Raw genomic sequence first — 15204 nt, forward strand, 5'->3', positions numbered from 1 at the left:
CGTTTATTTTGCGTTTTTTTTAAGAATAAATGCTTTCTGAGACTGGCCATTCTAACTATTTACGCATCCACAACTACACTCTAACAGTTGCATCGACCACAACTGGTGGGTTAATGTAGACTGGTTAGTCAGCAGTGATGTATAGAGGTATACATACTAAGCTTGAAATGATAATACCATGTTCTCTAAAGTATTTTCGCCTTTTTGCTGGTGCGTAAAGAGTGACCACAGGCCTATTCAAGGGCTTTGCAGAACTGGGGCTTAGCCTACTTATGCGTCAGACAATGCAACACTACAAAAAGACAAACAAAAAGTATAACAAAAAAATGTTTGGGTGTGTTGTGGACATAGATAATTGCAAGACTTACTAAAACTTATTTCGAATTTCAGATGTTCGTCGTTCATTTTTCATATTGAGAATCTACTCACGTCCTCCACTTTGGGACGGTTGCGCTTGCGCGCATGGGAACCTGGAGCTCTCCAAAGGACGGTATTAGAAAGATTCGACTTGCCTGTGCCAGCGTAAGATTTGACACCAATGGTTAGCTTTACGTCCCGCCTACATCGTGCATGACGTTTCCTACGCCTTTGGGCAAGTCGAACCATTCTATTGCCCACCGCTCCCCGAGTGCTGAATCCGAGTCGAGCGCGTCTTATGCTCCAACGAGAGCCCAGTTCACGGAAAGAATTTCTTTTATTGGAAGTCTTTTGTACACTGGCGTCACGAATATGCATTCCCAGTCGGCGAAAAACACTGATGAACGATTTTACGCCTGCTAGAATATTACAGGTTACTTTGTCACATTGCAACTACGCGTTCTGGACAGAATTCATATTTGGTAGCACCAGAAGTCACCAGATGTTTTTGCATACATCGCCCACAGTTCAACTGTGTCGGGGAATCTGTGTTCCACCTAATTAAACCATGTTTCCACGGATTGGAATACCTCTCATCTATTTTCTCTTCTCCACAAAAACATCTTGCGCTTTGGTGAGAAAAAAAGCTATCGTAGGTTTTGCCATCCTTTCCACATGGAAGAAATAAAGAAGTGATTAAACACCTACATCAAGAGGAATGAGTCGCCTTTTTACAAATATCTTTACGGTCTTAATCGCATCTTTAATTGGGATGGTCAACTACAGGTACGTATGGTTAAACACCACAAAGGGACATGATGTTTACTACTAAAATTGTTTTCCGAAAAGTTATCAGAGGTGTTCGTTGTATTGTTGCATGGACAGATCATCGGTGGGTTTTCTTTCAGTTTCGTGTGTCATATTAAAGTCTATACGTTTCTGAACACATATTTTAAGAACACCAAAGGACATGACAACCTATTACGCGCATGGCTATGAAAACATCACATGGCACTTGAGACAACCCTGTCCAGTCATTCCAAAACTAAACTTCTTTGCCTTTTGTGAAAATACGTTGCTGGTTTTCTGTCACATGCATTTTCTGCTTAGTTTTACACCCAGTGTCACTAATGTGGCGAGGTTGGGTCTCGCTGAAATGACATTGGAGTCACGCATTCTTCAAAAGGCAGTGAAGAATATTTTTCATTCGTGTCGCCACCACCAACTTACCTCAATTATAAACTGTGCTGTTGATGAGAAATGACATCTGCTGAACCACTACACATTTCAAGTGAAAAAGTAGAGGTACATTTCAGGCTAAAGAGTGTCAATTCTTTGCTGTATAAGTTAATAAAGGCAAAGTGTAGCCTAAGATAAAGACGTCAGCTTATGCTTTTAAGCTTGTCGCGGGTATGGCCCGAGTAATCGCGACACAGTGAACATCAATGTGGGCGTTGTCAAGGCAATAACATGCAATATATTGTGAGTGAGAGGGAGGGGGAAAGAGCATGAGAGCAAGTGCAGAGTATTTATTAGCCACAGTCAAACTTCTGGCTGTTACACTGCACTGTACTAATTTGAATGTCTGATATTAAAGGCAAATTATCTTATGTTAACACATCGTGGTAACCTGGGCACGTCCCATCTTCTCTGCTTCCTTTCTCAGGATGACAGATGCAAAGGAGTATGACTCCAGAACACCAGGAAGAAGCTCAACTAAGCTGATGTCTCCATCTGACTTCCTGGACAAACTGATGGGTAGAACCTCAGGGTACGATGCTAGGATCAGACCCAATTTTAAAGGTATGCTGAATTGTCACAGCCTTAGGATAATTACACTGGCGGACCACCTGGAAAAAAAGACACCTTGGAGGATCTATCAGATCAATTTCACCTCTCTTTCTTTCATAATATGGGGACTTGGCATGCCTTGTAAATGTGTGTGTGAATGTGTCATTGAGCGGCAAAAAGATTAATTGTCCACTTATTGCCATCAGCCACTCATTGATTAATCCTAACATTACCAACATCTTAATCGTGCCCCGACCTATCTGCTCTTCTCTACATTCTATCTGCACAACATAGGCTGACTGCACATCAACACTGACATTGAATAATTCACTAGAAAATATGCCATGCATTACACTCCTGTCAAGGCACAGGAACACTGAAGGCACAAAGAATGTTCCGTGCACAGACTGCAGGCTGTGAGGCTTCAGACCTCTGCGGTTTAAGGCTTCTGGTCTGTTTCAATTCAGGGATATGAAAGAGAGAGAGAGAGAGAGAGAGAGAGAGAGAAAGAAAGAGAGAAAGAGAGAAAAAGAGAGAATCAGCATGACAAAGTTGAGAGCTGACTGTGAAGCAGAAACGGGAACTTGACCTCTGTGATATCGCCGGGAGACTAAGGGTCAAATGAGCACTGAGATAGTGAACTCCAGCAGAGCAAGGCCCACAAATAGAGCACAGTAAACACACTGACAGACTGGTCAACAACTGTGCCCAGCACAGTAAACACACTGTCAGACTGGTCAACAACTGTGTCCAGTACTGTGCCCAGTACTGTGCCTGGCTCTGCTAGACCACAGCTCCCTTTACTCATGCTGGAGAGGGGGAAACACATGCAGACAGAGTCTCTGAAAGAAACCCTAGTTGAAAGGACCTAAGTCTCTTTTTTCATGCTGGCTGGCATTCTGAAAAAGTGAGAGATGAAAACGCATATGCTATTTTTATCAGCAGAAGAGGCATGGTAGAGTTGGGTGTGACACTGTTAAGTGATAAGAACTAATGGATTATATTAACTGCTTGAGTGTAGGTTTCTGTCAGATAGGTGGTTGCCTACGTTGTCCCTGGTGCAGGGCCGCTGTGTGTGTTGCCCGGGCATCTGGGACAAGATGATCTCCAAAGACCCCATCCACCCCCTACCCTTGCCCACAGATTGCTGACTGGACATAACGCACACACAACACATGTTCTATTTGCGCACGGCAAAACAGCTCCCTCTCCCACATCCTATTTCATCATAGCCCTTCCAATGGGCTGGGTCTTGGGCTGTACCATCTGTACCCTTTGACCCCCCACCCCCCCGACGACAGACCTGCCCTGCTGGGGATATACACCAGCATCCAAATACTGAGCTGCCAATTTAATGGCACATATGGCTTGTCAGTGTAGTAACATCATGCACACACTCTTACAAATATCATAGGCACTGCCAAGGGGAATGGATCACACATTCAAGGACAGAGAGAGAGAGAAAGAGAGAGAGGGAGAGAGAGAGAGAGAGAGAGAGAGAGAGAGAGAGAGAGAGACTGAACATTGGCATGAAGAATAGTTTTTTTTGCTCCTTGAGTTTCTTGAGTTACCTTTCTCTTTTTTCCTCCTAACATGGCGCTCATTCAACCACCCCACCATCCCCATACAACACTACAGTTCTGACCTACATTGATCCCTTTAGTTTCTCATATGGACAAACATTTCACTGCCACTGCTGTTGAGTGGCCTTTCTTCCCAACTACGGTGAATATTAATACCAAGTCCCATTCAATATTGATGGAGTGAGTAGAGAGGCAGTGAACTCACAAGTAGACATCACACACTGCCAGGATTGCGGCTACTTTAATCGCTGAAAATGGTCTCTGCAGACTTGAACATCACACTTCACAGGAAACTGATTAGACCAAGTAAGAAAGGATTTAGCACTGCTTACAAGAAGCATATCCAGCTTTAAGGCCTTGTCTTTCCTCCGCCGGCTCCATTATGCCCCCCCCCCCCCACTGAGAACAGAGCAGAGTGACATTCAAAAGACTGTCCTGTACAGTACTTAGGAGCTTTGCAGTGGGGCTGGGAGAACTGTGTCATTTGCTCAGCCTTGAGTCCATATAAGTCTTGTCTGATTGAACATTCAGATTTAAATTATTCTTCTATATGTTCCAGGGATGAAGATATTTTGTTTACTTTAAGAGTAAGCCGAGATGTTCCTGTGAACAACATTGACTGAGATATAGGAGTCCCAAATATAGGCGATGGTAAAAAGAGTATATTCATATAAAATACCAGGTTTGGGTAACAATCTGCATCTGCACGTGTGTACTAATTTGTAGGATTTCACCATATTATTTAGGTGATAATTGTCTTTAAAGCTCTATTGAAAGGATCAACGTTCAGGATTGAATGGAAATAATTTATTAAAACTAAATAAATGTGATTTACTCAGTATGAATTCAAAATCAACCCTAGAACAACTTGAAGGTGAATGAAATTAGAAGATATCTTTTCACTTCTCTTCCCATGTCACTGTTGAAGGCTCTTGGCTGTTGATGAACCTTTGGTGGAAGGTGTATCCTATGTAAAGCATATTGTGGTGATGTGATGGCTGACTATTACACTTCGATCACTAAACAAACTACGATGATCAACCAAGTGGAGGTTCATGTGTGAAGTCTTCAGCTTGCCTGTGTCGGTCCAGTCCTCCATTCGCCTCTGACTGAACTAATTACCCCAACCTGTGATGGATTGTTTGCCTCAAGCCATGCCTATGCAAATGAAAGGAAATGTATCACTGTGCTAGTGGTGTGGAACACGTATTGCATGATTATGTTATTGATTTATCTTTGTGGAAAGACATCACAACAGGAAGGTATTGTTTGCTCTCAAATATCTAATTTATCCAAGCAATAGAGTTTCATGATACTGTTTAGCTTGTACTTTTGTTACCCAATTTTTTCACAAAATGTACCATTATTCAATTGTGAAACTATTTGACTTTATATTGTCATCTCATTCTCATTCCATTTCACAGGTCCTCCTGTAAATGTTACATGCAATATTTATATCAACAGTTTCGGCTCCGTCACGGAGACAACTATGGTAAGTCCACAGACGTCTTGACTTATCTGCCTCACTGAAAGAGATCCCAATGTGTGATTTATCGTCCAACCTGCAGGTCCCCCAGTAAATGTTACCTGCAACATATTTATCAACAGCTTTGGGTCAATAGCTGAAACCACGATGGTGAGTTGGGTAATTGGGAGAGGCTTCGGCTGCTCCTCCATCAGCCACCAGACAGCATTTTTTTTTCGGTGTACTAAAAGATGCTGTTTTAAGCTATTTGTTTAAGAAAATATATTTTGAATGTTTAATTTTCCATTCCCCTCCATACAAGTGAGTGCAAGCCTGAAAGTCTATTGGCAGGACCAGGACTCATTAAGAGACCATTTGAAAGCATAACTTTTCCGACAGTACTTAAGGCAAAATCAAATTGTAATTCCCTGTTCGCTGTTGGAGCATGTGTTGAATTGGTTTTGTTTTAATAATTCAAACCGAACGCCACTGAATGATTCGCTTTAATTGCATCCAGTGCCAGAGGGCATGATGGCTGTAGGCTTGTGATTCAAACAGATTGATTGGGGCCGTATCAGGATGTAGCCAACAGCTGAAGGGGTAAACAAATGTAAATGTTATATTCAGCTTGGCTGTTTTATTTGAGATATAACTGAATGTGTGTGATCAACTAGACTTCAACAAATACAAATTAAGCTGAAGAGATTCATAGGTGACTAGGTGAGATTTTTCATTAGCTTTGAACTCAAGTATAAGCTTTAAACTCAACTTTTAACTCAAGCTTTAAACTCTGCCCATAGCTGTTAGGTGCTAGCTCAGCACAATGTGGAACTGCCAATAAACGTATCTATATCTAAAAGAACGGAAAAATAATGTTTACTCTAAAGGTTTTCTCTGTAAAATATCATGATCCTATAACACACTAATTGTCATGCACCATCAATTTCAAACTGTGTTTGGCATATTTTGGTTATTTAATTGACATATTGGTGTTATGAAAACAAACAAACAAACAAAAAATGTGATGATATATATATATCTCAACTTTTTTAATCAGCCTGATTATCTTTAATGTACTGGCGTCAAGGCATTGCACAGAGTTCACCTTTAAGCTGAAGAACATATCTGGTATTGCTTTGATCTAACATGCACGATTCAGTACTAACTGCATCTCAAACTGTAAACCATACCTGGTGGTGTGCATCTGCCATTCACCAACATTGTCTAGAGAAAAGTACAGAACTTCAACAGTGGAGATAGCAACAGGAATGTTCCCATAGATCTACTCCATCATCCTGTATTTTCCACCAAATCAAAGACCGCATCCATGTATAGGATTGTAGGTCAAACAAATGGAAAAAATATTTTCCTCACACATCCATTGGTTATGAATGAAATGTTGACATTCTTTGAAAATATTTTGCTCTGCATGTTTTTCAGTGATATCCTTAAACTGTAACTGTTATTATGTCATTTAGAGAAGGATATAATACATTTTCTCAGATGATTTACTTCATCAACAGCTGTCGAGCTGGAGAGTGTTTTTGTTTTTCTTCAAATTTGATCCTTGACTTTAACTGCTTCACCTGTCCCTTCCATAAATTACAGACAAAATGAAGCAGCTCATTTTGATCTTATATTACTCATTGGTGATATATCTGTATATAATTGAATGATCATCAAAATCTTCATAATAAACAAAACATGGTCAGTAAACCTATAGATCACATTAAAGGTCATGGAAGAAATGATTCTCATTGGCACTTCATCTGCAGGACTACAGACTTAACATCTTCTTGCGTCAGAACTGGAATGACCCACGGCTCTCCTACAGCGAGTATCCTGACTCTTCCCTGGATCTAGACCCTTCCATGCTGGACTCCATTTGGAAACCTGACCTCTTCTTTGCTAATGAGAAGGGCGCGAATTTCCATGATGTTACCACTGACAACAAACTTCTGAGGATCTTCAAAGATGGAACTGTCCTCTATAGTATCAGGTTCGTATAGGGTTGATTTCTCTTAAGGGTAAGCTAAAACGAAGGGGTTGTTAAAAAACAAAGTGACCCTTGACATATATTTTGATATTCTCCCTTAACGCTGAAGATGAAGTTACATGCAGTGTATTGTGAACAGGAAAATTATTCCCAATTAGTACAAATTATTTCATCCGTCTTCTAATGATGATAGGGACATCAAATAAAGCCCATCTTTCCACTGACATGGAATGGATTCTGTGAGAATTTTCAAGGTAATTATTTCAGACAGAGAATGAGCCTCCTAATGGATGTCTGTCTGGAGTGTGCGGTTGTGTATCGCTGAGTCATACCAATTTATCACTTTGAAAAGTTAAAAACACTTAAAAATCACTCAAAATAAAGAACCCTTAGAAGAACCCAGTAATTATTCAAATCCAGTAATGTGCCACACTCAGTGAGACTGATTTCTATAATATTGGTGTGGTAACATTCTTGACACAGGACCCGATCTATCATCCTCCATGATTTGGGTCTGTTCTGCATTACCTCCCTTCACAGCACTTCTGTTCCCCCCTATAGAGCCTCAAGCTCTGCCAAGCTATACTGACACTGTATGTTTAAATACATTTCATTCCCAACCTATTGTGCTTATAATGTTGAAATGGTGAAATTGGAATTGGCCTAGTTTTTATAAATACTCCATACCATTTTCAATAAGTCACCAGAATGCCACAGCCTAAATCCATCAAATGCATTTCCACCATCTCTCCCTTTCCATTCCCACCCCCGCACATTCATTTCTATACTGTAGTCTCTCTGGGACACGAATGAATGAAGGCGGCTCAGACATAGCGTAGCACTTTTATCTCTGGTGTATCTGCAGGGGTGGTGTAAAGACATCGCTGTGTACCCAGGTGCGCTCTGTCAAATGGCGGGTAAAAAAAAAGGTGATGAGACGCGGTTAGATGCACTCTCAGTTCATCAAAGAGCTGCGAGTGAGCGGCCGGACCTCAGAGTCCAACATCTCGCAGACAATAACTGGCGCTAATGAAAGTGTGATAAAAAGTGGGAGCCCTGCGCGCTGTGTGGGAGGACCCCTCGGAGACAGAGTGGAAATATGACGGCAATAACGGGCTTGTGCTCACCATGGCACTATAGATCTCTCTCCACAGGAGGGAAGAGCAGTCCTCTCTACCAGGTTGCATTTGAATGCAACTGAAAACGATTAGCAACCACTCTTAGTTTACACGAGGAACGCTAGTCAGATTAGCATTACAATCGTGTCCCTGTAAATGAGGTATTTAGTCGGATCTATCTGCAGTTTCTTTCCACAGTCAACCATATAGCTCATTCTCGTTGTTTCTATTCATTGCTGCATTGTTCACTTGTAAGTTAATGAATTCTTAACTTCAATTTTTTTTTTGCAGACTGACTTTAATTCTGTCCTGTCCGATGGATCTGAAAAACTTCCCTATGGATTCGCAGACGTGTACAATGCAGCTGGAAAGCTGTAAGTGCCATCTCCTTGACACCTGTCATTTTTTCATTCGAGAAAACTCCCATGTAATGCATGTCCTCACTGTTCTATACCATGGGTTCCAGTTGGCTACACCATGAACGACTTGATATTTGAATGGATGGATAAAAATCCAGTGCAGGTTGCAGAAGGTCTTACCCTACCACAGTTCCTGTTGAGAGATGAAAAAGAATTGGGATACTGCACCAAGCATTATAACACAGGTGAGTGCTGGAAGGAATACTTCACAGTAGGGCACTTCAGCCAAAAAGGCACGCGAAGAAATGGCGATAAAATCTTCATGAGGTCTCAGTATTCATTCATGATTACAGATCGTCTTTATCAATAAAAAAATCTGTTGTGTTCTCAATAGTCCAACTCATTCATTCATTATCCACGAACACATGTAACTGTAGGAAAAGTACATCATACATATATGGATTCAACTAAAATAGCTGGCCATGGATCGTTCTGTATTATCATAACATTGTCAGAGTTTATATCCACCTCAAGCAGTTCGTACATAGCCTAATTTTTGTCTGTTCCCCCCCCCCCCCCAGGAAAATTCACCTGCATTGAGGTGAATTTCCATCTGGAGAGACAGATGGGTTACTACCTGATCCAGATGTACATTCCCAGTCTGCTCATAGTCATCCTGTCCTGGGTGTCCTTCTGGATCAACATGGACGCCGCACCTGCCAGAGTTGCACTGGGCATCACCACAGTGCTCACCATGACAACACAGAGTTCAGGCTCACGTGCTTCTCTGCCAAAAGTAAGATGACTACTCCCGACACATTCTCTCTCTCTCTCTGTCTCTCTCTCCCTCTATAAATAAATGTACTGTGAATTAATCTGCAGCTCCTTATTTTGTCCTATGTACTGCGCTCTATGCTGTTCATGTCATGTGTGCCGCTACCCAATTCATATGCAATTTGTTTTCGCAAAGATAATTTCCAGAGCTTCTCTAATTCAGACATGCTCTGCATAATATTACCAGGGGACACCAAAGCATCTGGACCAGCACCTAATTCCTCTATAATGAAACAGGCTGTCCCATGCGGTACACCCAGATAAACATTCCCCAAACATGTACATGTTTTGTTACAAATCAGTCACATTCAATAGCAATTTATATTCTATCATATGGACCATGTTTGTGAAGCCTGGTGTAGCTCATGTTTATCGAGTGTTGATGAATGCAGTACCATATTGTAGCTCATTATTTTGTGCCACAAGCACCTATTCTGACACATAGCCGGCTCATATTCATGGAGATAGTAAATTGTTACGCACGTCTTTGAGACTTCAGGAGCACATGCAGAGTGAGTCATCCGGCGGCGCTCAATCAAGCCTCCCCCTCTTTGGACGGCGTATGACCCACGAGCACCGTGCCGAGCCGGCATGAAAGTGAGGCACACTGTTAAATATTTAGAGAGAGGCCTCTCACAGCGCAAGTTCCCAAACAACAAAAGCTCAATATGCAGGAAGTATACTTAACAGTCTCGGCTGTTTCCCCCCCCCTCTCTCCTCACAATGCAAATGATCTGTCGCCTAGCGAGACACCGGAGCTGTCTTTGTGCGATGAAATGATGGGAGCTCTTAGCTAGAGGCTTTGTCTCCCCTTTATCAGAAAGTGTGTTAGATAAAGGCCCACAACACCAGCGCTACCTACGGCTTTGAATCATGTGCAAAGGCTAGCTAATTAGTTTACCCTTGAACTCATAATGTGCTAATATTTTATACCCCTGTAATCATTTCATCTGATACGAACATTATCATCTTGAACTGGAGGCAGTCATTATCCCTAGAATTCCTAATTGTGATTATTCATTTGTAATATGCCAGAATCAGAGAAAGGAATTAATGACAGAGAATGTTTTTCTGTGGGGGAGATGCTGGTTGTTGATGTTCAGAAATAACATTATTGTTCCATGACCTAAAGTGATCACTGTTGTTCAAGCAAAACATGTTGTTCAAGTGATTCGATGTACATTTAGATTGACATAATTTAATTTAATTGTGACATAATTAGCATTTTAATTGACTACTTGGTAATTTTAATTGTCTACCTGGATAGCTAGGAGCTACAGATTAAAATGTAAACGTCTTACCTGCTTATATCAGGTACTGTAATGAAATGCATGATTTTGTAACTATGAATTATACAATAATTACACCTTATACAAGACACATGCTCAAAATGACTGATGTGTCTATTAAAAAAAAAGAGAGATGGATTCAAGACACAGGGCTCTAATTTAATTCACGTACGCAAGAAAAGCAGCAAGCAAAGTCTGCCTCGCATGAACTAAAGCTAATTTAATAGCTCGGTAAAATCATTTTGCTACTTTAATACCATGAGCAAGATCTTAAGCGCAAACATGGATGTTTCAGCGCAATGCTGCAACACTACAGCTTTATTTCATGTGCAGCAGACTTTGCTCATTGCGTGTTGCTTTGCTCGCTGCCTGTCAATGAAATTAGGGCCAATGGAGGTCATTTAAAATACTAGCTGATACAAAACTGACGTGATGTCCTGAAGCGATGGACAAAAAAATACACAGCATGTTTCTGAACAGATGTACAATGACAACTAAAGCTGTATTCTTTTGATTGACAGGTTTCCTATGTGAAGGCCATAGATATCTGGATGGCTGTGTGCCTGTTGTTCGTGTTTGCAGCCCTGCTGGAGTACGCTGGAGTAAACTTTGTCTCCCGGCAGCAGAAGGAGTTCCTGCGCTTGAAGCGAAGACAGAGAAGAAACAAGGTAGCGCCAGTCTCTTTCTAAATTTAAGACTCAAAAGTAGAAATGCATGAAAGTTACTTGAGAGAAGAGCTGTCTCGACTTGTCACTCAGACCAAAATATGTGTGAGAACAGCTTCCTGTCAGGGAAATGTGGATTTGGCAGGTGCTCAATTGGTTGTTGTTCAAGAAGGAACTCAACCGTAGCAGGCTAAAAGGATTAGCATTATTGCTACAGAGAGGCATTAGCTTCACCATCACACACGATTTATGCGACAACAAGTCTGTGACTTAATGATTATGTATTTTTCTGAAGTCATGCAAATGTGCACATTGTGAGGATTTCTGACACATCTATTCTCCCTTGATGCACTGTGACATCATTGCGTTTACAGGCACCTCTAGCTACATGCTGTGATGTACACAATAGAGAACCAGAACAAGCACAGCCGTACACTACTCCTAGTGGGCATGGAGGCTAGCCACAGCTGCCTACATGCATGCTGTTTTCTCAGGGCACCCTGCTAGTTACCTCAGTAAATGAGGACCATTCAGCTGTGTGCCCAAAGCTAATTCTCATCAAGCAACTTGAATATGCAGCCTCTGCGTGAGGGCCACAACACCTGAGACACAGACCAGTTCATTGAAAATAAAAGACTTGGCTGCTGGCAACTCATTATGGGGAAGTATGGGTACCGCGTGACTTCGTGTTCCAAGTGTGCTGTTGTTCATGAATTAAAATCGTTCTGCTCTCAGTGATTGCTGTTTGGCTGAGATGTGAAATGGGAAACTGCAGTTTGTTTCATGTTATGGAACTCTAATGCTCTCTTCAATTCGCTCTCAGTCTTCCATTGCCCTGCATGGGATCAGTAATGTTTATCTTATCTTGACTTTCCAGGATGAGGACATGAAAGAGGGGCGTTTTAACTTTTCGGGGTACACCATGGGTCCATGCCTGCCGATGAAAGATGGCAACGCAATGAAAAGTGCAACGCCTAACGCAGCGCCGGTGGCACCCACACAGCGGGATATCGACATCATTAAGAAGAAGTTTGTGGACAGGGCCAAGAGGATCGACACAGTGTCTCGAGCTGCCTTTCCCCTCGCCTTCCTCATTTTTAACATCTTTTACTGGATTACATACAAAATCATCAGACATGAGGCCTAAAAAAAAAAAAAAAAGTAGCTCTGCCAACCAGCGGGATCTGCCCAGAGAGATGGCAGCTATTGGTTGTCAGTTTCTCTAGAGGGAGAATTGTGTCTGGGACAGCAGGTCAATGATGCTCCGCATAGAGGAGAGTAGTGATGTGAAATGTGTTTTCTCATTGGGATAACAAATATGGGTTTAGCATTGGGAGGAGATGGACACATTCACACGCAGGGCATCTGAGGAGCTTTCAGGAGCCCTGGTCTGCAGGCTGTTTTAGCTCCGGATGGGCCACATGCCGGGTCAGAACACGCCATTGTATTATATTGCATTGAAATGACCAACATTCCAGGAGTTTGTATGATCGTAAACCTGAGGTCAGGAAAAGTTGCTTTTTAACGAGAGCTTTCCTACAGTGGATGATTACACCGTTTTCTACAGCTGCACAAAAACTGTTTCTACAGACTTATCAGTTGGGCCTAATTTCTCCATTCACAATGCAAGTGAGATACTGCTGTCATTTCTATTAGAAACCTAAGGCCTTAGATATTATGCGTGAGATGGAATTGTATGCTTCTCTCCTGTCTTTGTCTAATAGAAATTATTTATTTATTTAAAAATGCGCACACTTTCTTTGTGTTCTGCTGTTTTTCCCCCCTCCTTATAAGCACAATTAAAATAATTGTATGTACTAGTAACTAAAGCTTCCGATATCTCTGGGTGGTATGATTGTTGAGGTTCATCAGAGTATGTTGTGTGAATCTATGAGCAAATGACACAAAAGACCCGTTGATCCACTGATTATTTTTCGATCCGCAAAGCCTGTTGTTTTTGTCTGCTATTTAGCATGTGCTGAAATGCTACCATATGTAAACACCAAGTCAATCAGACTATTCACAAACCGGTCAGTCACACTGGATGGTTGTACACCACAGAACAATTGTATAAGAGGGGTCTGAAATAAATGTTGTCAGAATAACATTAGGCTGCATTGTAATAGCATTGTGACCTCCTTCAAGACACACAACGAAAGAACCTTGATCAGGAGATTGTATTGTTACAGGGGTCTTCACAGCATGTGTGGCTCACAGAGGGTACCTACCATTTCAAAGTTGTACATTATTTTAATTTCAAATGATATTACCAGTAATGTGCATATCAACTATTTGAGTATCTCAAAGAAGGCAATCTGCAGGGGATGTTTTAAGGAAAACCTGAGCTATGAGTTACTAAATAATAAAGGAGCGTGCTTATTAATAAACTCTCTTTCTCGCAAAAAAAAAAGACCAATAATATAACTGCTGAATTTTGCTGCAGATATTCAATAATAATTGGCAAAGAATCCTTATGCCCAAACTCAACCATCATCAACACCACAATCATCCTGGCTGTGGAGAAAGTGAGATTGTGAAACAGCCTGCTGTCTGCTCCTCTTACCAGACCAATGAATCACTCGGCTGGCGGGTGCATGGATCGGCTGGGGGTCAGTGCAAGTGACATGAACGTGAGGTGACATGGAGCGCTGGCTAATATTGGATAATGGGCTTCACAGCTGGCCACCGTGATCCAGCAGCGGGGGAGCATTTACCTGCACGGACACCACCTGAATGGAAAATGCCAGAATGGCTTCAGTGAGACGAGACAACGATTCTGTCCGACACACACACATAATACTCACACAGATAACTGGTAACGCCTCCAAAGTGGACCCCTGCAGTAATTACACATCAGTGTTTTCTTTTTCTTTTCTTGTAGGCTACCGTTTTTTTTCTGTTTTAAAGTTTTATTCCAGATACCTCATACTACGTGTTTAAGGCCACACCAAGTAAACAATACTGAAATTATGTTTACTCACTCTATAATGCAGGCCAAGATGTGTTGTTTTCCCCCTAATGCCATATAGTTCCTCAATAAAAAATATTGCAATTAATCAGAGGCATATTTCTTTACCCGTGTTTTGTCTTCATTCTGCAATTCTGAAGGACATAGTGGTTGTTTATCACACGCATCATGTCAACGTAAAGACAATGTCTCCAAAACGAGGTTTTCAATCAGTGAGTGTGAACTGAGTGATTAAACCGTTTTGTTACAAGAAAAAGAGCTGCAATATTTCACCTATGTATGGCTAAAAGGCTGCTACATGCTTAAAATGCTATTAAAATGATTAAACCTCACAAGAGGTCATTAAGATGTATTTCTCAATGACATTACATGACAAAGAATCATTTTAACAAGGTCGAGTTCATCCTCATATCTGCAGACGTGCTACTACAGAGGTAAATGCATTATAATAAAACATATATTTGCCATGTTTGACCTTTACAAAGGTCTCTTCTATTTTTTTGTTATTTGGTCAATATCTTAAAAACATATCTTAAATATAAGCACAATTTAAGGGAGTTTTGTAGGATGTTACACAGGTGTGGGTAATATCATAATCTTATTTTAAAATGAATGTTATATACAAATTGAGAATGAAGTATCTTTCACATTTAAGATACGAAGCTTCAGCATACTAAGCTGCTTCTTGCTTATTTGGAAAGCACACTTCAAGCATTTGAAATGAGTTTGACCTAGACTACCATCAAGAGAGACCTTTGCCTAAGCTTAATGACTCTGGC

At 41.2% G+C, this 15204-nt stretch overlaps 1 protein-coding gene across 2 annotated transcripts; it reads left to right on the forward strand.

The window, feature by feature from the left end:
* Positions 1-491: 491 nt before the first annotated feature.
* glra2 (glycine receptor, alpha 2) lies at positions 492-14513 on the forward strand. 2 transcript variants are annotated; one of them, XM_031560653.2, is made up of 9 exons: positions 492-1143; positions 2024-2160; positions 5156-5223; positions 6972-7195; positions 8602-8684; positions 8777-8914; positions 9251-9465; positions 11314-11460; positions 12335-14513. In XM_031560653.2, the coding sequence occupies exons 1-9, from the start codon at positions 1076-1078 to the stop codon at positions 12602-12604; spliced, it is 1350 nt and encodes a 449-aa protein (XP_031416513.1). In that variant the 5' UTR covers positions 492-1075; the 3' UTR covers positions 12605-14513. The 2 variants fall into 2 exon arrangements, with proteins under 2 accessions (XP_031416513.1, XP_031416504.1); XM_031560644.2 differs by lacking the exon at positions 5156-5223 and adding an exon at positions 5300-5367 and having other exon boundaries at positions 494-1143.
* Positions 14514-15204: the final 691 nt, after the last annotated feature.

This window comes from Clupea harengus, chromosome 2 (genome assembly GCF_900700415.2).
Source record: "Clupea harengus chromosome 2, Ch_v2.0.2, whole genome shotgun sequence".
Lineage (NCBI taxonomy): Eukaryota > Metazoa > Chordata > Actinopteri > Clupeiformes > Clupeidae > Clupea > Clupea harengus.